Source organism: Diadema antillarum, unplaced genomic scaffold (genome assembly GCF_040938485.1).
Source record: "Diadema antillarum isolate AM-2024a unplaced genomic scaffold, OU_Dant_1.0 scf00000029, whole genome shotgun sequence".
NCBI lineage: Eukaryota > Metazoa > Echinodermata > Echinoidea > Diadematoida > Diadematidae > Diadema > Diadema antillarum.
Window position 1 is genome coordinate 3,092,724 of NW_027270918.1, and position 26,572 is coordinate 3,119,295.

The 26,572-nt window shown below is 38.7% G+C and overlaps 1 protein-coding gene across 1 annotated transcript in view; it reads right to left on the reverse strand.

Moving 5' to 3' along the window:
- LOC139738141 (adenylosuccinate synthetase isozyme 1 A-like) overlaps positions 1-26,110 on the reverse strand; it is a 41,533-nt gene extending 15,423 nt beyond the window's left edge. Inside the window, exons 1-4 of the mRNA XM_071648805.1 lie at positions 25,807-26,110; positions 7,522-7,624; positions 5,429-5,542; positions 4,700-4,763 (exon numbers count right to left, since the gene is read on the reverse strand). Of these exons, the coding sequence (XP_071504906.1) occupies positions 4,700-4,763; positions 5,429-5,542; positions 7,522-7,624; positions 25,807-25,986 (461 nt within the window). The 5' untranslated portion in view covers positions 25,987-26,110. The remainder of the gene's footprint in view (positions 1-4,699; positions 4,764-5,428; positions 5,543-7,521; positions 7,625-25,806) is intronic.
- Positions 26,111-26,572: the final 462 nt, after the last annotated feature.

A 26,572-nucleotide genomic window follows, 5' to 3' on the forward strand; every position in this document is an offset into this window, starting at 1 on the left:
TCTGGAATTATGCCTCTGACCAGGAAAGTGTCATAGAAAGAGAAGAAATCGGAATCTCTCTTTCGCACCCATACTCCGTGCCGCGGAGAAGTTAATACTAATACGTAAATGCACTCCATCGCAGGTGTTAATAAATCGCTCTGACAGAAGAGAGCACTTCTGTTTTGGTACCACAGGTATGCATCATTCCTAAATAACAAAAAGCCTTGCAAGCAGCAGTTCACTTTCCCTTTCAATATTTTTGCAGTGCTCAGTAATTTAGTGTGCCAAGAACAGGACATGGGGGAAAAAAATCTGTAAAAAAATTGTAGTTTTCTAAAACCTGTAAAATGTTACTGAAGTATGCACTTGCCAATTACATAATCGCAAAGATTTAACATTCAACTGCTAAACCTGGCAAACAAAATCATGCACAAATATGTGCAAGATGGTTAAATGTTAACTTTTTTTTTAGAAATGGTAATCTAATACCCTTTACCTGATTCTCACTGTCCTTCCTAACAACTGTCCTTGTATCTTATTCTCCTATCTCAATTATTGCAGCCTTTATTACCGGCTCATTGCTGTCCTTCCACTGTCTCTAGCTTTATATACAAAAAAGACCTCTCCCTATGTCCCTTCCCTCCTTCAGCTTATACACATTATATTCCCACAAACCTCTTTCTCACTTACATTGTACATCATCACACAAGAAACATTGATACACTGTACTAATATATATATATATATGAAATATTTTCAGTCCTTGGACATTAATAACAAGGAGATTTGATGAAAACTGGAAGGATTTGTTCCGCACAATTACTCAATACATGCATGACTCAGGGCTATGCACAGATTATTTCACAGGATTATTTTATAGTCTTATCAATTTTGCATTATAGACTTGTGTAGAAAAGAAGCTGTGTGGTAAGATGTCTTGTATGGAGAATGAAACCTAAATATTTTGAATTAAAGGAAATGCAGCAATACTAGTACAACATGTCAGCAAATTTTGTCAAAAATCTGGCAATCAGCTGAAAATTTATGAATTTTCAAGGTTTCAGTACCACCATCAATGGATGAGAAGACTACAACAGTCTGTGATGTCACACACGGATAACGACATCAAGAAAATTGGGAAAATTCAACATATTTTTGCTTTTTTAGAATTTGTGAAACAGAACTTTCAGAAAGCAGTGGGAATACTATTACTCACAACATTACTATGCTAGTAACAAGTCGAGGAAAATTGCACTTTTGATAAAAAAAATTAATTCTTTTTATATTTTCTTTATCTTGTCATACATACTGTAAATATGTGATGTCACAAACTGTAGCAGTCTTCTCATCCAGTGAAGGCTGCACAAAAACTTTAAAAATCCCTAACTTTTCAACAAATTGTCTGAATTTTCCTCAAACTTCAGTGTTCTAAACTTGCTGAATTCACTCAATTCACATGTATATTTGGGTTTTCATTCCCCTTCATATTCTTGAGTGCAACATAATTCTGCACATCCACAAATTATGATATTGCGCCCCCCCCCAAAAAAAAAAGAAAATAGTAATCACATTTCGTAAGTCGCTAGAAGGCTTTAAATCACACATCAAAGTCATATGTGATGCCAATGGCAATATGGTCAACTTTCTAGTATTTGGACTTACATCTTAGCAAATCAGGATTTAGCACTTAAAGGACAAGTTCACCTTCATAGACATGTGGGTTGAGTGAATGCAGCAATATTAGTAGAACACATCAGTGAGAGTTTGAGCAAAATCGGACAATCCGTTAAAAAGTTATGAATTTTTGAAGTTTCTGCTCAGACACGGCTGGATGAAAAGACTACTATAGCTTGTGATGTCACATGACTACAACGATATAAAGAAAGAATAAAGAAAATTTGACATATTTCCATTTTTCTCGCATAACAAAAGAACACTCGACTTCTCTCTTTCAGAAGGCAGGGGGAATAATATTACCCTTAACATACGTCAGTAGCAAGTCGAAGAAATGTGCACTTTATTCAAAAAGTAAAGTTTTGTGAAATTCTCTTTTTATTTTCCTTATATAGTTGTACGCATGTGACATCATACACTGTAGTAGTCTTCTCTTCCAGCAGTGACTGCGCAGATACTTAAAATATTCGTAACTTTTGAACGGATTGTCCAATTTTCCTCAAACTTTCACTGATGTGTTCTACTAATATTGCTGCATTCTCTCAATCCTTGTGTATGTGAAGGTGGACTTGTCCTTTAATGCCATATATGGACCCTCTGAACACAAATACTGACAAAAATCAAAACTGGAACAATGTTCACTAGAACTGGCCCCCTGATAACCTGTCATAGTAGACCAGTGACAACCGACCAGTATGAGAGAGAGAGAGAGTATTGAATGGTAAACAGCTTTACTACAAGAGGCAGGATAGGAAACATGTTATTTGTTTTTACTAGAGATACCTCACCATCTATATCTGAATCAGACCATGGTAAGCTGTACAATGACCTTTATGTATTGGTCATGTGGTCTCACTCCCAGGCTGCTCAATATTTAAAGGGATGGTACAGTATTGGTAGAGCTGAGGATTTGGCTTTTAACTTTTTGCGAGATACCAAGAAACCACTTCTGAAATGGTACAGAGCATGCCATTTTAAGAGGAATTCAAAGTTTATTTGAAGAAAATCGGTTTTGGAATGGCTGAGACATCCAAAAACAAGGTAAAACAAAGCGATCGTAATAAATTATAGATTGTGGGTCCCATATTTTAATAGTATTGCTCTGTTTTGGGTATCTCAGCCATTTCATAACCAATTTCCATCAAATAATCATTGAATTCCTCTTGGAATTACATGCTCTTTCATATTTCATATGAGGTTTCTCATTATCTCACCCAAAGTGTTAAAAACCTGAAGTTACGTCTCAACCAAAACTATACGAGCCCTTTAAGCCAATCTTAGCTGCATTAAGGTGTGGAATGACAGTAGTTAAGAAACAACAACAATATGCAGAGCACAATATCTTTGTGTAGAATAAAGCTTTGAAAAGAGACACCATAGCAACAAGTTTTCTTGTCTGCCTTCATCATTCCTTGAGATCATTCAGGTGTGAATCATGGAGTTTTTGCCTGGAAGGAAGGCTACGCTGGATACAGTAACTGCTCCGATCTATATAATGTTTCACTACATTGGCACAGCTGTGTTTGTGTGCGTGTGGGGCATTATGGTTCTCTGGCAGCTAGGCGATAGGAAAGCAAAACCAGTCATATCCGTACATTGCAATCAAGCTAACCCAGCTTATTCACACCAATTCCTCCTTTTAATCACTTCACATAACACATCAAAGGCAGTTATCGCCAAAATAATCAAGAGCTTTTCATCCGATTGCCCATTCAGCCTTTAAAGTGGTCGACAGATGACTCGTGCGTGACCTATATTGTCGGGACACAGTGAGAACAATTTCCAGGCACTACTCACACTGGCAAAATGCATTCTTGCCTACTTCCAAGTGAAAAAAAAAAGAAGGGACAAACTTACTGCCCTGTTCACTGTATCATACAAATGGCTGAAAATGTCATGGGTTGAATAGATACCGGACAGAATGGTAAATGGACTGAGGGATTTAAATTGTTAATTGGTTCAGTCAGTGCTGAAGCTGCAAAAAGCTTATACCTTCGTATCATGTACAAGTTGTGAAATAGTGGCCATAGGGTGTCCTAAACACTGTGCCAAAGTTTAAAAAGTTTTACAAGAAAAAAAAATCCGCTATCCCCGGACAAGGGGATAGAAACATAGCCACTTACTGCTATGAATACTGGTATCTTGATCTCATTTTCTTGCTCTCTCTCTCTCTCTCTCTCTCTCTCTCTCTCTCTCACACACTTTAACTCCAACAACATCAGGTCAACTTACTATAGCTACGTTCACACAGAGGCTAATCATCGATGGCAGCTAATCATGACTGGAAAGAGTGAGTGTCCACACGACACCTAATCTTCAAAATTACGCTGTCTCGAGTCGGAGTTCCAAGAGGTGACATACACACAGAAAAATGGAAGAATTTATACACACTTTCAGCACTTCTGAGGAATCTGATAATGTGAGACGATAAAGCAATGCACTCCACTCATTGGGGGTTAACATGGAAGCTAACATGAACTAGAGAGGATACGTGAACTTTCTAGCTTGCTGATCATCTTTTCCACATGATTCGAAAAATTTAGGTGGGGACGCCCCCACAGCTTGTGGATAGAGCACAAATCATATGAAATCTCTTAAGTTTTAATTATTGACAAATCTTAGAGATTGCTAATTTTAAAATGCGTCTACACAGGCCTTTACTAAAAATACTAGCTAATCATTAAAGTGTAAACTTTGAGTTAATCTTTGAGATTAGTACCATTCAACGTATGACATGAAGAGATCACAGTTAGGGGAGCATGCTTGAAGGCGATACGTGATTTCGTGCATTAAATTCAAAATACAGCCAAGCCACCCTACTATTCCACTCTACTGTGACAGAAGAAATAAGTAACATCTCCAAAGCAGGCTTTGGACTAAATGCCCCCTCCCCACCCCCCCCCCCCCCCCCGAAAAAAGAAAGAAATGAAAAAAGAAAGACTTCAAAGAAAAGTATCAATTCTCAAAATCACAACTTGAGCATGTAAGTATAAGAAATGTAAATAAGAGTTGCGGCATACACGTTACACAGAAAATAACTCACCTTGACTTGTTCTTAGATTTCTCTTGCTCTTGCAAGCCATCTACTTGTTGATGTAAATCCAGCACTAGAATAACAAAAAGAAAAGATATATTAGGAATAATTCTTATTGGTGCTACACAGGGGAGAAAATGAACTGTCAAACAGTCTGCAAAACTGTATCAACATGTCAAGACATAGCAGTTAGAATTGGGAGTATTTTGGAAACAGGGGATTGGTAGTTTCAGAAGATTAAAAAAAAAACCCTCACACACACTCACATATACACACACACACACACTCATACACAAAACAAACTCTACAACTGGTGTAGGATGCTTGGATTCCTAATGGAATGATACACATACGTACTGACGGACAGTTGAGCTGTTTTCAATGGTGACTGTCATCATCAGAAAGCAATGTCCTCCACTACTGAGACACTGCTTGTACACATTCTAATTTTTGTGTGATGACGTCAAGTTTTGATTTTTCACTTCCATTTTGACAGTAAACCAGCAAACATCACATTCCAACAATCAGCTGCCAGAAAGGGATAAATATGGCAGACCAAAAATATGAAGCCTACCAAAATACTTGTCTTACATTAAAGAGAAGAAGAATATAAGATACTGTCATGTCTCCTTTAGAAATGGATTATGGAAGATAATGAGCAGAAGATTTAATTTCAAGAATGAAATCATGAATACAAATGTCAATGGAAATAAAAAGAGCTGAGGATCAACTTCTCACCAAGATGGGCCCTGTCCGAGATACGGAGCCTTTCATGCCAGCCATTCAGTCCCTTTGTAAGAGCCTTCTCAGCCTCCTCAAACAGCCCCGGTAAGTGGACGACCAGACCATTGCCTGCATGATTCCAGGATCACATTGTAGACAACATTCAATCACCCATGGCAAACAAAACAAAAAATCACATCTAGTCACAGTTGATGGGAGTGAAGTACATGTATTCCTTTGTATGCTTGTTCCCAGCATACCAGTGTGCAAAAAAAGATTAATTCAGTTTTTAAAAGTCTACATTGGCAAAGATACATTGCAGCTGACTGCATGTAACATGAACATGGCACAAAGAAATTACCATTTCTGCAAAATTTGACACTTTCACAAAGATCACCTCATCCTAACCCATACACAATGAAATATACATGTATATCTACACAATACATATACAGATTTCTTATTCATTGTGCCTTTTTGTTTTGTGTTGTTCATACTTATCTCCGTATCCTTATAAAAAATGAATCTTACAGAATATACAAATATACTGATAGAGAAATACAGTATTAAAGGATAACTACTCTAACTCAGTAACTGAAGTTAACTTAGAGATATTCACTGAATCCTTGTGTTGGACTTCCTAATATGAAATTCGCATTATTTCCACAACAATGAAGAAAGTCTGTATCATTGCCCTATAGATGCAGAACTCTGGATGAAATTGATCTTTTGGATCTAGCACAGCAGAGCTGTATTTGCGAGAGTAAAAGTGCCAATGATGTATCACTTGTATATTAAACATCAGGTGATAACATCAAGTACAGTTGAACCTCTCGTATCCGGACAAGTCGGGACCGGGGCTCATCCGGATAAGGGATTTGGCCGGATACGAGAGACTCAATGCTTTATACATGTGCATACACATACACAAGTACTGATGTAGCCCATTGTAGTACCACATGTAGCAATGTGTTTACTGCAACCTTTTCATTGTTACATGTGAGAGGACTCAAGCGCAAAATCTGTCCATGTTCTTGCGATGATTTGGGGATGTTTGGGGATGTTAAAATGTCTGAAGGTAAGCAATTTGGAAGGAAATTTGATGTAATGTATGATAATCATGTTGGAAGTAATATGTAATTCATGTGTGTTTGTGTACGAGCTCTCAAGGAGTTGGGAATCCCCCTTTCCTCCCGTAATTATTAAAAAAACAACAAATCACGGCGAGAATGCGTGCGTATAATAGAGAGATCCGGATAAAGGGAGGCCGGATAAGAGAGGTTCAACTGTATCTATAGTTCATTCATTCAAGTGCCTGTCCTCTACATCTAGATATTCTCCTTACAGTATTGCTACAGGGACATCATGCTACTTTTGTTTGTTTCCAGTTTATCCAGTGCATTGTACCATAATGCATTGATCAGTGAATGTAAATTCCCATGTTTATTATTGACCATGAAAGAGAATCTAAAGCTGAATCAGAATCATACGACAAGCTACAGGTTTCACTGGCACTTTCCTTCCTTATGCAATTTGTATCAGCTTGAGCTATGACAGACACACGTATGTTGAATTCTTAGGCAAGTACTTTAAAATGATGCATCAGGTTAAAGGTACTGTTTACCATTGGGAGCAGTGATTTTAAAAAAAAATGTTCGAGATATCACATTTGATGCATATGTGTAGGTCAGTTGTATCACAAAACATCCTACAAATTTTGCAATAAAGCCTAGAATGTAATCACTATTTTTCTCAATGAACCATAACTGTACGCGGTTTATCGGACCATGTTTATTATAACCATTGGTCATACTTTGTTAATGTAACAATACTTAACACTAATTACACTGATTCAAATGTCTACATTGGTTGTTTCCTTCCCTAACTCACATTTTAGAACTAGTTTAAAGCATTAATGCTAGGTTTTTGTTTTTATAGGCAAATGGTAAATTATGCCTTTAACCCTTTTTGTGTCAAAGACTTTAGACAGTGTGTACAATGCCATGGGGTTTACTGTGCCAGTCAGTACTCAAAGCACCCAAAGGTATATTATTGATAAGACCAAGGAGGTATCTTTAAAGGAATGTTCCCTCCTTGATAAGACATACCTATGACTGATGTACAGTTGGGATGTATGATACCGCTGGGCAACAGATGGAAGTCGTATTCCTTGTCGCCGACGACAACAGTGTGGCCAGCGTTGTTTCCTCCCTGCAATTTCATCATGTGTGAAGTCACCAAGTCCGCATTTTAAGTTAGAAAGAAGGAATGAAAACAATTCAGAGGGGGAAAGAGAGAAGAACAGAAGGTGAGCAGAGAAAAAAAAAGAGTAAAAATAAGAAGAAAATAACACCAGAGTTAAACGTCAAATTATTGATAATATTGACTTCAATGATAATGTATGAGGAAATTTATCAGACGTAGCATTAGTAGCAGTGGAATTACAATATACAATCTTGCAAAATATTTCTTTTCTTACACATTGTCATTCAAAAAAAGTAAGGATGTCACAAATGTACACACTAGTAGTTATGTACATATGTATGATGTACTGTATGCATGGCTGTTTTAATGTGTATGTACACAGGTTGACCAGATTCATGGAGAACATTCTATATGGTATAGATATACACTGTAGTACATACAGGCTGACCAGATCAGAGGAGAATTTTTTAGGTGGTATACAATGTAGCTATACAGTACATGCATGTAACAGGAAATACATTATAGCTCACTCAAGCTAGAATGATTTCACCCATTCCAGAAAGTTCTGGGAAGTGCTTACATGTTTGGCTGAGTGAGGCACCGTCCCTGTAGCCCAATGTGATTGGTAGTTATTCTTGGTAATGATGTTTTGTACATAGTTAGGCAGTGAGTCATCCAGGATTCCTGGAACTTGGACTAGCTAGAATGTGTGGCCCCAGGTTGGAGAGAGTTACAGAATGTGCTAGAAGGGGTGAATAGATAGTATATAAGCTAGAGAAATTCTACAGTAGGCAGAGTACCCAACACCTCTGCTCTGAGAGTTACGTCACTTCTGGCTCTGAAGCGACTTGTTATAGTCAGTCCTGTGTTACCTGCTGACCTGTTATGTTTGTGGAGATAAGGCCTGGGAGACATTTTGCCTGCAGGGAATTAATGTGCCCTCATTGGAGATAGACACCATGTTTGTGTCAATGGACATTGCTACGGCAAAGCTGTGATGGGCTCGATTCTTAGCTGAACATTATTAAGTGAATCATCATTCAACGCATCAACTGGACGTGGTCGTCACAACGTTTGGACTCTGCACGTTTCGCCGTGGACATATATCGTGGATTTTACCCCGGATCTATACCGTGGACTATCGTAACCTGCGCCTCTGGAGTTACGTCGGAGGAATCATTCATCGGTGCGTCAAGGATCATTCGTCTGTGCATCGAACATCGTATTTGGACACTTTCAAAGGATTATTTAATACGTGTAAGTGATTCCACTACCGATTTATAACCGCTTCTATTGACCATTGTTGTATTGATGTGACGCCGATTACCAGTCTGTACCCACAATATCACTGTTAATAAACCACCTGAACATCAGTTGATTGTTTCTTTTGTGCGATCATTCTCAGAGTGATTTTGGTCGTAACAAGGAGTACACAAAAGAAATATCTCATTCAATACATAGTAAATGTAAAGCTCTTAGTTCCTGCAGAAGTAAGTGGAGCATGACTGAAAAAAAAAATCTGAAAGGGAGAATTTAGTATAATACAAAATTGCAATGATAACAATAACACAGCTGTTGTGTGTGCACAAGCCAAAAAAAATCCTTGGGATGAGCCAAAACTGTAAAATGTTGCTTCTCAAAGCATCAGATTTAATATTAAATATTCATTAATAAAAAGCCAGATGAGCAATTGCTACGGGCAGACAAAGCACAGTCTCAGTACTTGACATATCTCCATATTCGCTAATCTAGCATAAACACCAAAGTGTCTCATCAAAGGAGAACAGCAAAAACAGGTTTGTAGGGAGGTCTCAAGTTTGAGAAGGCTGAACTATAATTGTCAAAACAAGTCCTTTTTAAATTTTGGAGGCATCTGTAAACATTATTTCTCATTATGTTCGAGATGGAATATATAGAGTAAACATGCATAAGCCGGAATCTCCCAGCCCACTCTCATCATTAAAGAATATTACTGCAAGGGCTTTCAAAGATTTCCACCTATCCGCGAGCAGATCTACTTCATCAATCACACGATCGCGTGCTGCAGGCAGCCAATTTCCCTGCGCTTTTTAGGCAAATACACCCGTTTCCGGTTTGCCGGCACCACCGAGTTCTGAGAACCTTGCACATATCTCGCTCGTGGGTAGGGGGGAATTGAGAAATCCCTTTTAATCTGTCGTCCAATACACATGGGACTGCAGTGCGTGGGAGTGCCTGAATTAACAAAAGAACCAATTTTGATGGGGGGGGGGGGGGGTGGAGGGAGGACTGCACTTGAAGGGGAGGGGATGGTTGCAATGCATGAATGCCAGGCACAATTACTGCCATTCAGCTGCTAATTTATATGGGTTGATTGCTCATCACTGCATTTTATGAGGAAACACTAATATATCAATGGTTGGGCATTGCTTAAAAATTTTAGCTTTATTGATAAATGAGTTTTTTCTGTTTTTAAAGGGGGAGGGGTTGTCTTATATTATCTTTTACCACAGCTGCTATTCTCATTACATGTGTCATATGTGTTGAAAATATGAAACCACAAATTATATCAAATTAATTTCATGTTTCCATCATAATATTCTTGGTAAATCTCATGTGTCAGCATCAATGTATTACCACAAGTCGTACCAATCAAAGTCGATTGGAAAATTGCATACATTCTACAAGTCAAAAAAAATAATAAAGGTACGATATATATTATGTTCAACTCTTTAAACGAATTAGAAGACCTATTATTTTAAGTACCTTGCTAAGACAAACGATTAAAGGCGAAATTCACACTGGAGTAGTTATGATTTGAAGTTCAAGTTTTTGTTTCCAAATGAGCTGGAAGAACACATCAAAGAATTACATTGTATTTCCGTACATTGCGAAATTTGATATCTACACACACACACACACACACACACACACTGCAAACAAACATTTTTCTTATGACAATGTGCCCATCATATCAGTATCCTAGTACACGGATCTTGACAGATAATTTGTTTATTAATCGATCTTGAATTGTGTGTATGTGCAAGTGTGCGAGTATAAGTGTGTGTCTGTCTGTCTGTAACTTGTCAAAATCAAGACTTGGTGACATAATTTCCTCTGGTACTCTCCACACCTCTTTTGCTAAACTTTATTAAGATCTGTAGTTGCTGACACAGCTGCTTTTTTGAATTTTCCGCTCCAACTATTCAAGAATATATTACAATGTACATGCGCAGGGGTTAAACTCTCAACCTGGTCCTTAAGGCAGTTTAGAGCAACAGTGATAGATTAAAAGGCACCATTAGCAAAGGCTGGCAAGAGAGTTACCCACGATATATAGCAAACAAATGCCACTTTAGACCCCACTGCTAACGTGTCACACTTGGTCCTTATCATAACATCTCCCGCTGGTAAAGGGCAGACGATTACCCATCCACTAGTATGAATGACAGATGACATTTAGATGCTGTCTCTGGGATGAGAGACGACTGTATACCTGCTCAATAGTGCTGCCGAGCTGCCTTGTATTGATGGCAGGACAGGTAAAGACGGCTTCTTGCGGAGCTGGATAAACACAGATTTAATGCGATCGAGTGTCTTCAAAGACGTTACATCCCAACCCCTAAGTTACCTGCTATTTGTTCACCTGTAGCAATCCACCAAAGACGTCTCCGCTGAATTGGTTTTCAGGGTAAAGTCCTCAGCGTTTAATACAGGATCACTACCCTGACTGGGCACTATCTGGACAACATACAATTGTATGCAAGGCATCTTATATTTATCATACTTATAGGGTGATACAGGCAAACCGACACATGATTTTTCATCAAATATACCCCTGCAAAATGAATATCATGTTTTTCTATCAAATATTCCAACAAAATAAAAACATTTTTAACTTTACAAAATGGGAAAAAATGGATGAATGTTCACAAACATGCAGCCATGGGTATTGAAAAAAAAATGTTCATAAATAAATGAATGAGGACATCACATGTTAGTGGGAATATTAAGTAGCAGATAAGAATCTGTTGCCAAGACAACAAAGTAAATAGTCTACAGTCTCAAGTCATCCCAATTAAGCAGTGGAGACTTTACTCTGCACTATTACTGCTCATTTACATTACTTTTTTTTCTTCCAAACTTTGCAGGCATCTCAATAGCTTTTGGGGTTATCATGGGTCCAATCTTTGTTTGTACAGCATCAAGATTTGTCAACATTAATGAAGTGCTTCTGATAGAAAACCAAACATCACATTATCTATACATGTACTTGCTTCCTGGTGCAGACTTCATGAACAAAGCAAAGGATTTATACACACCCTGAGAAAATCCTCAACATGAAAATAAACAACCCAAACAAACACAAAGCAGACATCGTAAGGAATGCCAAAACACCATGGTGTTCCTGCGCAACCAACATTTACAAAGTCCGAACCAATCCTTCAATGACCCGTAAACCTTTTCCAGCATGCCGCTATCTCTTAACATCATTATGGTGGTACTCGGCCAGTGTGTCACATCTCGGGGAGTTCGAGACTGATGACCAATTACTCAACATCTCCCCCAATTAGTGGACACCATAGAAGGACATGAAAGACATCAAGCTATTCAGGAAAAGGTTAAAGGTCACTTATGGTACCAAGGAAGACACTGTCCAACAAACTTGACTTCCACAGCTTATACATAGTTGCATGCAACCCATCCCTTTTCCACGATAAAAAGTCACTGTACTTGACTCACTCTGCACTTTCATTGTTACCAAGGGTTCAGTATGACCTGGGCCCCCATTTCATAAAACTTGTTAATGACAAGTTACTGATAGTTGTTATAAGCTAATAAAATTCTTGCACCTTACTTGCTGAGAGCAAATATGTCAGAGAGATGCGGCAGTTGTTATTGATAACAAGTTTTATGAAATGGGACCCTGGTCCTTCATACATCATGTCAGTCTGACCCAGTCACATGTTCCTGCACTGACCACCACAGTGCAATGTTGGGGGGGGGGGGGGTTTGAGGCGGGTACAGGAAACAGGTAATAATATTTACATAAAAAACAAAAAAACAAAGAAAAAAACATTTTGGAAAATTTGGCTTGAAACAATTTTGTGCAGAAATACAAGTTGCATTTTTCACACAAAGGTGGAATCTCGCATCAATATATCATGGGTAACATCCACCTGATACTGACAATTACACTGTAACTGTAAGGGATAGAATTCAAACAACTCTCCACTAAGTTCAGAACAGTTTGGAGGTCTGAACACTTGATATGTTTCAAGCTAGAAAAGTTCTTTAGTACAAGTATTCATTTTTTGTTGTTTTTAATTTACCTTCATGGAAACAAAGAAACAAGAATTGAAGGGGACATTCTGACTGATTTACAAAAACAAATTATATCAAGATGTATGGTTTAACACCACAGGTGGAAGCAATGGAATACACCAATGTATCAACATGTGATGGTTTAACAGACACTTTCAATCACCTTGCAACTGTACAACTGTATGTCACACATGTATTTTTCTTTTAGAACCTACAGTTAATAGGAAAGCAACACAAATAAACAGACATACACTACACGCAAGTACATTGTAGACACAGGCCCACTATCACATACATACAGAGTAAATTCACAGTATTTTTATGTACCTATCTGCCAAAGTTGCTACGTTATACAATGTACACTGCCAATAAAACTCTTCTCCATATTGTCTGACTTTAACGACCGTCATAAAATGTTACACAGAATGTTCAATGAATGTAACATTTTGTATGTCACATCAATCCATACCAGCAGTTTTACCAATATGCCACCCAGAGCATTGCCAGGAAACTGTTCAGACCAGTGTGCCATTTTCCAACATGTTGTAACTCAGCAGGAAGTTTACTGTCAACATTTTGCAACGCAGAAAAATCATGAAATTTGTCATTATATACATATGAGAATCCTCCCCGTGGCCAATCACAATACATGCTGGTGTGACATCATGGCCATTGGTGCAGCCGAGTAGACTGCTGGAAACATCACCATTTTTTCGTGATGAATTCTTCACGCTGAGCAGCTCAAAAACATGCACTAATACATGACACGTGTGTATTCATGGTTCTTAAATATCTGCATCTTGTGCAATTGTCAACCTGTTCAAAATGAGCTAAGAAAATTGCAGCTAGATATTTTCTCACATTTTAGAATTCACGCTAGCTAAAAGTGACATGAAATATGTGAAAATTAAAGGACAAGTCCACCTTCATAGATATGTGGGTTGAGTGAATGCAGCAATATTAGAAGAACACATCAGTGAGAGTTAAAGGTAAAATCGGACAATCTGTTCTAGAAGTTATGAACTTTTGAAGTTTCTGCTCACTGAAGGCTGGATGAGAAGACTACTACATGTATAGCTAGTGATGTCATACAACGATATAAAGAAAATATAAAGAAAATTCAACATATTTTCACTTTTCTCGCTTAATAAAAGGTCACTTGACCTTTTTCAGAAGGCAGGGGATATGATATTACCCTTAAATATGTCCATGACAAGTCAAGGAAATGTACACTTCTTTTTCAAAAAGTAAATTTTGCGAAATTCTCTTTTTATTTTCTTTATATCGTATGCATAGACATCATACACTGTATAGTAATCTTCTCATCCAGCAGTAACTGCGCAGATACTTTAAAAATTCATAACTTTTGAACGGATTGTCCCATTTGCCCCAAACTTTCACTGATGTGTTCTACTAATATTGTCGCATTCACTCAATCCACATGTATATGAAGGTGAACTTGTCCTTTAATGCACCGCAAAAATGTCTACATTTACAGTACTTAGGGGGTGTTGCAAGAAAGTTGCAATTAATTGCAAGCTCCCTTCTTGCAACTGCAACTTGCAATTGATTGCAAGTTGCGATAGATCTATCTATTGCAAAGTTTGCAATAGATATTTGCAATTAATCACAACTCGAATTTCTTGCAACACCCCCTTAGACTACTGAGCCAAATGTATAAGAATGTGGTGCATTACAGTAGCAAAACTTGAAAAATGATTTCTACCTTTATCACTTCCATCTTCAGTGTAAATGGAAGGCTAAAAAATCACACATTTTTATTTTTGAATAGTTCATCAACAGAATGAACCATTTCAAACTGTTACCCCCCCCCAAAAAAAAAGATCATCCATTTCATTTTCTTCTGTTACCACATACAACACAAATATTAACATCCAAATCCCATGCCAAACAGTTTCTTGTCCACATAGCTAATATAGAAAACTACATGTAGCTATCTTTTGACCAACTTTGGGTCCCCTACACCTATGCCCCCACCAACACTAAAATTGCTATTTAAATAGCTATAGATCTTCATGCCCTAGCTGCTCAATACTCATAAGACTAAGACCCCATTTACAGTGCGGGGCTGGGCCGAGCCGCGGCCGAGCCCCGCAATTTTGTCCGTTTACACTGCCGGGCTCGGCCCGAGCTTTTTATTCAAACCTTTCAATATTTTGTGGTAGTGGCGCTCTGCTTGTAAACAAACGCAATTTGGTCATTTGGTATGGTTGGTTTTCAGCCTCTTTGCCAACTGGATTCCGTGGCGACGAAGTCGCCGTTCAGGCAAAGGCCTTTGCCGAAGGAAAAATCCTTTGCTGGACAAAACCACCTTAAACTATACTACTTTTCGACGTTGAGGGGGTTAATATCCTGAATAGCGAAAAAGTATGGGCAGAGGGTCTGGAAGCCAGACTAAAATTGGCCGCGCATTTGGCCCAGTTTGCGTTTACACTGAGAAAAGGCCGGGCTCAGCTGCGGCCGAGACCACCTCCAGAGCGTGGCCAAATGCGCGGCCAATTTTGGCACCGCATTTGGCCTTTTGCGCGTTTACACTGAAATGAAGGCGGGCTCGGCCACGGCCGAGCCGCGGCCCAGCCCCGCACTGTAAACGGGGTCTAATAATTGCTACTTTTATTCTCTCCTGAACTGTGTCACTACTGGCTGTGGGAACATGTGAGCTGGCTACCAGACATTCAATAAACAAAGTAAACAAAACAGAAAATTACCTTCACCTTCTTTTTATTGATCTCGGTATTGAAGTAAGCCCCTGGCAGGTTCTTTTATATGATGATCGTTATAAAATGACAATACACAATAGAAGAAGTTGCAAAGGTAACCTTGCATACTCACCAAGGGGGTAAGGTAAACCAACAATACACCCCCATGGCCAGTAAGTCCAAAAGAACACTGTAAACTATAAACAGTAACTTGGGTGCTATTGCACTGTTGCGTGTGTACATAGGACCTACAAGAGGTGCATGAAGTAAACATGTTCCAACCATTCTATGTTGGAATTGGTCACACTTGCTGATTTGTTACAAAGGTAAACATGAGGTGGGGGGTAAGACACAACTCGGCCACAAAAGGATGAAATAATTTTGCATGTCACGGAATGTTCCACTAAGGAATGTCTTGATTCCACGGAATTAAAAACACACAAAATACATCTTACCTGGCTGAGCGCGAAAGATTACCGGTACTCGTGCTGAAGTATCCACTTTTACAGTAGTGGGTAAATGAACATTATAGGAAAATGAGGTGGTGCTACACAACGGCATAATCTGGGGTATGATGGCACCCCCGGTTACGACATGCTGCATCATTTTCTTACTTTGACCAATCTTGAAGGACTGGACTCTTCCATTCAACTGAGAGGGGGGTTGTGCTTCAAAATTTATACCATGTTTCTCCCCTCCATTAACACCCATTTGTGATTTTGTTTATTTCCTTGATGGCGGAAATAGCAAGGGAGTGGAAATGGTGTTCATTCCATCAATAAATGATGTTATCATCTTTATCCTCTTTTTTGTTTGCAAATACAGCAATAGGCTGGACTGCCCCCCCCCCCCCCACACACACACACAATTCAAGGGGTACAACACTGACATGTAAAGTCAATATCCTTAACAAAAGGAATTTAAAATCAAAATAATGTGTGGTTCATTTCTGATCTCTCAAAGGCAGCAGACCAAAGGGGAGCACTGTGATTGAAATCTGACACAAGTGTCTTTTTTAATCCATCATGTTGTCATCTTCATCCTCTGTTGAGTTCGCAAATTACAGCAACAGGCTAGACACCCCCCACAACTACAGGTGCATAAGCCATTATTTGTATACTCTCTCTCTCTCTCCTTCTGTAAACAACACTACCATGTTTTGCAAATATATCTCAACACCAGGAATTCATATAGCCTAATCAATAAATACATTGTATGTGGTTCACTGAACTGATACATCAAGGCCAGCACATTCGAGGGGGGCATTTTGATAGAAATTTGACACAACTGTCATTTCTAAAACCATTTCACATCTCCACGTTGTTTCAAAAGGAGTGGTAGACCACTCCTCTGTGTTGTTCAGAATAAGCATTCAAAACGCAATATAGAAGCATTGCAGCAGCCAAAGCTTTTTAACATCATTTAGCTACATTGTATAAAAACATGTTTATCTGTACCCTTTTCAGCAGCTGTGATAAGGGCTTTTTACGCTTGCAAATTTTTGCTTAGTCTCGTACCAACGGTGGGGCTAAGATGGGCCTTAGCCCCACCGTTGGTACCGGACTTTCCTTCGCCCACTTTCTGTTTACACTCGTTTTTGCGAAAGTGGGCTAGCCCCACCGATAATCCTGTACTATCTGGCCCTGTAAAATAGCAGGGTTAGCACCGCAATCCCGCAATTGCGGTGCCAAGCAAACGAGTGTAAACAGAACGAAAAAATAATCCGGGGCTAAGCGACGGAGACGAAGTCCGACCCCCCACTGACCAATCAGAAAAGAGGTAATCAAGTGCTGCCGGTGCGTGCGTGTACTTGTACAGTGCACAGCATAATCATGAATATTCATGTGGTTTTCGAAAGTACGGGGCTAAGAAATACGAGTGTAAAAAGGTCAGTTTTCTCCTTAGCCCAAGAAAAGAGCTTAGTACGGGATCTATCCGCGAGTGTTAAAAGCTGAAAAAATTGGTACGTGACTAACGATAGTCCTGGGTCAGAGAAAGTACGGGATTAAGAAACACAAGTGTAAAAAGGGCTACAGTACACTTGGGAAAATAGATTCTTCTGCCAGGAGGTTACAGGTAAAAACAGAGAGGGAGAAAAAAAAATCTTTAAGAACAAAAATTTATTGAAAGTGATGTACTGACATTTCTAAATTTCATATATTCTGTTTGGCACAACTGTTAACCCCGTCACCTTGTATGATTGAACTGATACTTAGTTGATCTTCATCAACTGTTTCTTCATGGTTTTGAAACTGAAGTCGAGAAATTTGGCCCTGGACTTTGACTTTTTACCTGTGGAACAAAGTTCCCAAATTCAGCAGTCTCTGACAGAATTTGGTCAAACTCAAACCTTAATTCACAGATAAACAGACCTCTTCCCCCCCCCCTTCCAAAAAAAAAAAGGAGAAAAAAAAACCAACAGCATCCAATATTTGATACTTCTGGCAGTGCTTCTTTGGTAGAGGCACACAAATGAACTCTTCTGTATACCTGGTATATTTCCTTGAATCTTTATCGTTTTCTTGAATTTCACAAACTTAAGAACTCAATTAACAAATTGACAACTACAGCAACACCAATGCTTTGTATGACTGTCTGATGGTGGGAAATAGTTAACTGTTGTCTTTAACAAAAAAATAAAAAGATAACACTTTCTGCTCATTTCATAAAGGTGGTCCTCACTCGCAAATCCAACAACTCGCTAAATTGTCTTACAAGTCCTTAGTTGCAATTTTACTCTATACAGGGATAACTATATGGTAGACATAATTGATTTGCATCTGATACAAATGCAGCCATTTCATCATAAATGCAAATACTGCATCTGTGACTCTTACCTACGAACAATAACATGTACACATTTTGTTCCTGAGAACAAATCAAAAAAAAAAGATACATCCTAGAATGCTAACTGTTGAATAGAGTATGATCACTGAAAACAAAATCACAAGCACAAAAGTGTTTTGTTTTGTTGTTTTTTTTTACGCTTTGGAGCATTTGAGGAATTTGTGCGCCCCTGGCTGACTTACATGTACAATATAAGTTGCAAATCCACTAATGAATAGAAAAAGTAAATGTTGCAGAAATAGCCTTGAAATCTGCAATAAATAAATAAGACTGACTTTAAGATAAAGATGTGGTTGGAATTTTAAGAGTGGGAGGGAAATGAACAATAAAGCTTAGAATAGAATGCTGACAGTTGCTACAGTCAGAAATAAATATTGCAATGTTGTTATGCAGCAGTTCTCATACACATGACAGAACACAAACAATGTTTGAAGTGTCTGACTGAAAATTTTGCATTTTGACTTTTGTTGTTGTTGTTGTTATTTTGCTCATCAAAACACAGTCAAATAGTCCAGAATTTCAGGAGGAATACAAACAGCCTTTATAACAATGGTGCATCAAAACTCCACATACAGTGTATTTGACATTGCTTGCTTGTACCAGATAAGTCATCCTGTATAACGTCAGATGTGTATGTTTCAAGTTAAGGCAGCAGTGTGTGTCTCAGAAGCTGATGCGATTTGTACACTGGTCACACAACTGAGACTTGCCTACACCAAGGAGGTTCAAGAGATGGAGTTACAACTGACTATAATTATTCAATCAGCTATCAGTTTTCTATGGATGGACAAAAGAATTCCACAGGTGCATTTGTGCCTTTGATGTTCCATGCTTGAAGCCGCCATCTTTCTGAGCAATCTGAAGATTCATTTTTAACGCTAACATAATATCGGGTATATGCTGCTCGTTTATATATCAAATGCAATGAAATTTCACCTATTGATAAAGCATATAAAACAAATGTCAATTCCGTTCGAAAATATGTGCAAAAGTGTAGATTTGAGCTGTATTTTGTGAAAGTGTTTGAAATTTTACCCTCATGGAAAGCGGGTTTTATCACTTTTCTCCTTATTTCTGCCAAATGAAACTAATATGGTATCATCTTCAAGTATAGTTCTTCATAAATTAATATGTGAGATTAGCGTACAGACACGTACGTGTACAGTCAAGTAATTTTGATATCTATTTCAGCAATATTTGAGCAATTTCTATTCGCGCACCCCCATGCCTTTACCATTGTCTACCGCCCATCATTTGTAAGTAGAGTACTAGGGATAGCGAAAAGTAATTACCATCACAAAGACATATGTATCTTCCTTGGAAAGTGGCTGGTGATTATGCAATGAGACACGATTCAATTGTCTTCGCATCTGAGCGGCAGATCCAGTTTGACACATACTTCAAATATTTTTGAGTGGCGGCTTCGAGCATGGGATCAAAGCGAATAAGACTGTTGTGACTCCATTTCTCGAACCTCCTTGCCTACGCTGATAAAGAAATTAATGCTACAGGACACATGTATGTGTGGTGTGAGCAATGTACCTAGATGCTGCATATCTATGAAATTAAGATTGACTTGAGCCTTGGATATGTTATATGAGCTGTGATTGGTCATTCCCAGTAAATCTCAAGATTTACAGGATGCCACTGTTTTTCAACTAAAATCTTTTACTGTTCACTTCCGTGGTAAATTTTGCCTCACTTCGATCTTGGAGATTTATGCCAAAGATCGAAACGAAGTCTCTGCAGTATGGGACCCCACGTCTTGCCCACAGTCCGAAAAAAAAGAAAGTTATCTTGTATGTTATATACAAAAAACAACTTGTCTCTTTATGTGTTGCTTGAAGGTTGTCTCTTTGTTGATTACTGTATACGCTAAATATATTTCGCGGGGGTTTTATTTTCGTGAATTTCGCGAGTCGGGAGCTATTTGCGAAATTAACAACACGCGAATATACCTTCCAAACTGAATCCCTTGCCTTGATGATATGAACATTTCAGTACTAGTATACCATGTCAAGGCTTACCGAACAGACCATACTGGCTAGCTAAGCTTGTATATATACATATAGCACATCAAAGTCTACTTACGGATACTGTAGAGAGCCAATCCATTATCGCAAGGGGACCACTCGTCAGAAATCTAGCGCGATGGACTTAACCACTTCAAAAATGTTGAATTCTAACTTACTAGTTCGCAGAGTTTGGTAAGTTTTTTTTCATGCAGTGTATAACTATATCATTCTTATTTGCTAGTAAATTGAAAATCCACACTTTCTTCGCCACTTCACATGTTCTCTGGTCCCCCAATCGCGAATTTAACCACTCGCGAAAATGTGTGACAGCGGCAATTCGCGGAAATTTATGTACGCGAAAATTATAGCGTATACAGTAGGTCTTGGTTTGGGTCTAGGGCAATTACCCCCTGGGCAATTACCCCGGACCCTTCCCCTGGCCCTAATCCTAGTCCTAATCCTAAATCTAATCCTAACCCTAACCTAAACTCCTAACCCTAAACCTAACCCTAATCCTAATCCTTACTCTAACCTTACCACTAACCAGCATTTAGCCGGGGGGTAATTGCCCTCTGGGGGTAATTGCCCGGATACGCTTGGTTTATATGATCTATTGCATTCCTCTATTTTTCCCCCATGTACAGTAAGTATACATCTACAGGTAAATGAGATCTGAATGCACACGGTTATACATGTACAAAAAGTAACTGATGAGAAATTTGCACTGCATGCTGTAAATTAATGGTGTGGCTTTCACTTACTGCATCAGGATTTTAGTTCCAAACTGACATTCATACAAGTCAAGAGCTTGTACCATTATACACAGAACTTTATAGCAGCAGTCTCCTGGCTCACTAAAACTGAGAGCCATTTTCTCATGGCAACGATTCATTATGATCAGCCCCCACTCCCAACCCCTCCCCCCCCCCCCCCGAAAACTTTACTGTAACAGAATGCTGACATGAACTACAACAGAAATAAGAAGTCAACATATCTTCTCTGTAGCACTGAATGGGATGATTAAAATTGGCACCATTTCAACAAGGCAGCTTACAGACAACTCAAAATAGCCATCACGGCTATGTGGCCTACCAGTCTCTTGAAGGGAATAGTGCCAATAACATTTCAATAACGAAGAGACAATAATCAGGGCTCGCCATTAGAGGTGGCCCTGGGCCACTAAAAATTGATGTCTTCTAGCTCACCAAATCAAAAAAACAAAACAAAACAAAACAGAGGAAAGTCCTCTTCTTATAATCTTAACCAGTAGACCCAGCAACAGTCACACTTGCAAAACAATGAGAAGTTATAATTTGAGGACACTTTGCAAAGTTTGCTGTCTGTTCACACCGGTGGCCAAACTTCTCGAAGATCAGTTCTTGATCGGTTTGGACCACTGGTGCACACGCACAACAACAACAACAACAACAAATGTGCGCTGCCCAACAGCATCAGAGACACTGCAAACAGGAATAGGACTGGTCACGTGACAAATATTGCTTTTTTTCAAAAGTTTCAGCTGTGTGCATTCCAACTGCTCAAATTTTGCAGGGCGTTAGGAAATTTCCCTAGCTTTAGTGGGAAATTTCACAAAAAGTTTTTGATCACAATCGTCACAATGGCAAAATTCTGAGAACTTGTGGAGTTCTTTTAAAAGTTTGACCAGTATAGCTATAGTCCACCTGAACATGATGGCGAGGGTCAAGGGCCAGATTACTCAGAGCTAAACTCTACCTTTCTCCCTCTTCTTCTGTAATCTTCAAAGGGCTATGCAGCCTATCACAAGGATGAAATTGACTCATGTGCTTGTTTTGAAGAGAAACATGGTGCTATTACAGGCTGATGTGACATCCCCTATAACTCAGAATATATCCTGATATTTCATCCAGTGTAGATCTATTCTTGAATGCATCAACAAGCTGGCAAAAACCACGAGAAAGACTTCCTTATGTCCCCCCCCCCCCCTTAATTTGTCCATATCATTCTACATACAGTACTCTACATTCTACCCTTGTTACTGTTAGCTCACTCCCAGATGCACGCACTCAAAGTCCCACACAGATTGTGCACTACGGTATTTTTTTTTTTTTTGGGGGGGGGGGTGCAACATAAGAAAGTCTTGCCAAATCATCTTTAAAAAATATGACACTGTTCCACGTGTCAATATCTCTGTGAATAGCAAATAATTTTTCACCATGCCTGAAGGGAAAGAAGTCAGTCAAGAAATGCAGTCCCCTAGAGTGCAAACAAACATCCACTGCACAGTAGTCACATAAACTTACATACCCGGACAGACACACACCTCATGAAAAAATTCATTTTGTTTAGCACTATTCATGAACTTATATGAAGATTGCCGATTCGCGACGCACTTTCATATCCATGTATATTGTTTGGATGGTTGTTTAGATGTAGTACAGACTTTATAAATAACTAGACAATTAATTCCAAATATAGGTTCTAGGCCCATTAAATATTGAATTCAGGATAATGCGGTTCGAATGACAACTCAGTTTTCTCACGTTAACGACTTGACTGACAAGTCTGTCTAATTCCACAAAAAAATTCTTTTATAATAATGACATAAATTGCTGGGTCAGTTGCGTTAACCAGAACGGTTAAAAATCGTCGCAATAGTGTATGTATCAATGTTGGCTGTCTAAGAAGCGAAAAACTGACCCAGCAAATGTTATTAGGTGATCCGAGTATCCTCTCGGATCACCTTCTGTTTCTGTACGGATTCTTTCTTCTTTTTCTCTTTATTTCTCCCCAAAAGTTGTGCAGAGGTTAGCTCAGAAACTGCTATGCCTATCAAGTTCAAACTTATACCATGTATGTATCGTGTCCCAAAGACGACAAATCTAGTAAAATCATAGTGATCAGTTGACCGTGACGTCACTATGACGTCATTATATGAAAACACATTCTCAATCATATCTCATTAATGGAATGGAATTTTTCAATGAAATTTACGTCACATATATTTCAAGTCAAGCGCATTCTACTCATATTCTCAAAATTCATTTATACCTTAAAACGTGCGCGTACGCGCGCGTTGAAATATTTGTATGCTCCAATCCAGCTCAAATTTTTTTTGCACATGTTTCAGACCATTTGGAGCATTTTTTGAAAAATTGAAAAAATTGGACGGACGCGTATGCGGGCGCGCATATACGCACGCACAACTCATATGCAATCTAAATTTCCCGGTTTTTCACACGGATCGGATGTTTGAAATGTCAAGGAATAATTCTACCAAGTTTCAAGTCAATCCGACTCAATATCATACAGGCCCGTCAAAGTCGAAATTCCGCGCGCGCGTCAATGGCGATATACAGTGCAACTATGCAAAAAAAAACGCCAATTTTAAGCCCGATTTTACTCGTCAGGATGGACAGTGACCCCCCATTTTCTTTACATATTCTGAAAGCTGATGAGTTGTACATGTCATTTCATGGGGTGGGAATGCTGGCAAAATGATAAAAAGATATCAAATTCCTTAATGAAGTAAAAAAAGTAAAGTTTCAAAATGACGTCATCAAATTTCAAGTTCATTCGAGCGTATCTCACTAATCCTTGGCCGATTTTCACCCAGATTTCAGTATGTTGTAGCTTATTTAATGTTCTTTCATAAATATTACAACATAATTTTGATTGGATGACGGCATCACCTCGAAAGAATGGATTGAAAGTAACCTTGTCAAATTTGACCAGTTTACGTGTTATCTCTATGGGAGTGCAGTTTTTCTGCAAATGAAAATTGACATGACTATCTTTTTCGAGCACTAGCTCACTTATGCTTCGGTGAATTTCTCACAGATTTTAATATGATGTAGTTGAGTCTTTGGGCTATTGTGAGTGTGCTCTTCGTTTTTTCATGCGATGTTGGGATCATGTTAAAAAACTTGATTGAAATTAAAGCTTATCTTCGATGTATTGAGATATTTCTTTCTTTCTGCTACTATCTTTGCAATAACTCAAGAAGAACATACCTTATCACCACTATAATTTGCACATGTTTAGTTCATGTCATGTACATTATTTCATAAAATAACAACTACTTGATCAGACACCATCTTGGGTATGTAAATTAGGGTCAAAGGTCATAAATGTTTCATCCTGTATCTTGGTGAATACATGTCCTATCTTTTCCATATTTTGCACACGTAAAGACCATGTTACAAGAATCATTTCACAATATAATCACTTTTTGCTCAGATGCCATCTTGTCCATGCAAAGTGGGGTCAAAGGTCATATGTACTTCTTTCTTTATCTTCGCTATGACGTGTTATCTCTATGGGAGGGAATTTTTCTAGATGTGAAAATTGACATGATTGTCTTTATCGAGGCTCACTTACCCTTCGTTGAATTTGTCTCAGATTTTAATATGTTGTACTTGTAGCTGAGACTTTGCTCGATCGAATGTGTGCATTAGTTTTTTTCATACAATGTCGGGATCATATTAAAAAACTTGGTTGAAATTAAAGCTTATCTTCGATGTATTGAGATATTTCTTTCTTTCTGCAACTTTCTTTGCAATAACTCAAGAAAAACAGTCCCTATCATCCCCATATTTTGCACATGTTTAGTTCATGTCACAAACATTATTTCATAAAATAACAACTACTTGATCGAACACAATCTTGGGTATGTAAATTAGGGTCAAAGGTCATAAATGTTTCATCTTGTATCTTAGTGAATACCTGTCCTGTCTTTCCCATATTTTGCACACGTATAGACGATGTCGCGAGAATCATTTCACAAAATAACCACTTTTTCCTCAGATGCCATCTTGGGAGTGTAAAGGTGGGTCAAAGGTCATATGTATTTGTTGCTGTATCTTCGTTATCTAGTGTATACAGAATTAGTACCAAAGATGGCAGATAGGACTCCCTTTTCTAAACGAGAATCCAAACATCACACGGCCAATGTCTCTAAACACAGATGAAACCTGTATGGTCATGCCTATTGCGATCAGGACTCGAATCATTGATTTAAAAAAAATCGGATCACCTTAAATTTGTCAGTAATGACAAATTACAATCTCTAGTTATCAAATGAGAAGTTTTTCGAGGAATTAGACATAAATTACTTGTCGGTCAAGTTAACGACAGGACAAGATCTGCTGATTGCTTTATCTTCCGCAATTTACTAGTAAGATAGAATCTAGACCTATTCAGAGCTTGATCCTGATCTGGGATTGATCTCGTAGTGAAACATTACATAGAATAGGCTACTGAATAGCATTATTTAATTCACCATCAATTTTTGTGTCTATTGAATTGTGGTAGGCCTACTTACCGCACATCGACAAACAACATCAGCCTCTGTAGCGAGTAAGTCGACAAGCTTTCCTTTCCCCTCGTCACCCCACTGGGCGCCCAGAACGACAGTGACTTTGTTGACGGGCTGTGATCGTAACTTCTTCGTATTGCTTGAGGCAGAGTTAGAATTATTCTCTACAGCTACGTGGTTAGACATCTTTACTATATCTATGGTGAATATCAGGCTTAGCGAAGAAGAGATGCCGGCTTCCGTTTGTCTTGCGGCGATTGAAACTAGTAAAACACGCGTAGATTTCTCACTGCAGTGTGGTGGTCTAGCTGTCTCGTGAATCTAAGCACGGCGCAGGTAGCGGTAGGGCTGGCTGGGTGAACTGATCTGCATGCACACTTGTACGGATCGGATCGCGGACGGAGTCGAGCATGTAGGTAAGCGCGCGATCGCGGTGTCATCATCCACACATTGGAAACACAAGATCCGGCGCTGTGTGTGTGTTGTGTGTGTGAGGGTCGATGAAACACCGCGCATGCGTTGTGTATCCCTAGTATAATTCTCGCGCGGTTTCTTCAAATTGGACTTCCGGGTTATCTTTGATGACGTTGATTGGCTTAATGCGGGGGTGTGGCAGGACTACCGGTATGTCTTCGTGATGAAAGGGCCTTTTGTACCCACCAGTACTGTACCAGCGCGTAATTGGTTAATCTCTGCACATACACAAACTATGTTTCTCGCTTTACCTTTTGAAAACAATATTATTGACATGATGATTTCATGCCGTTGCTCT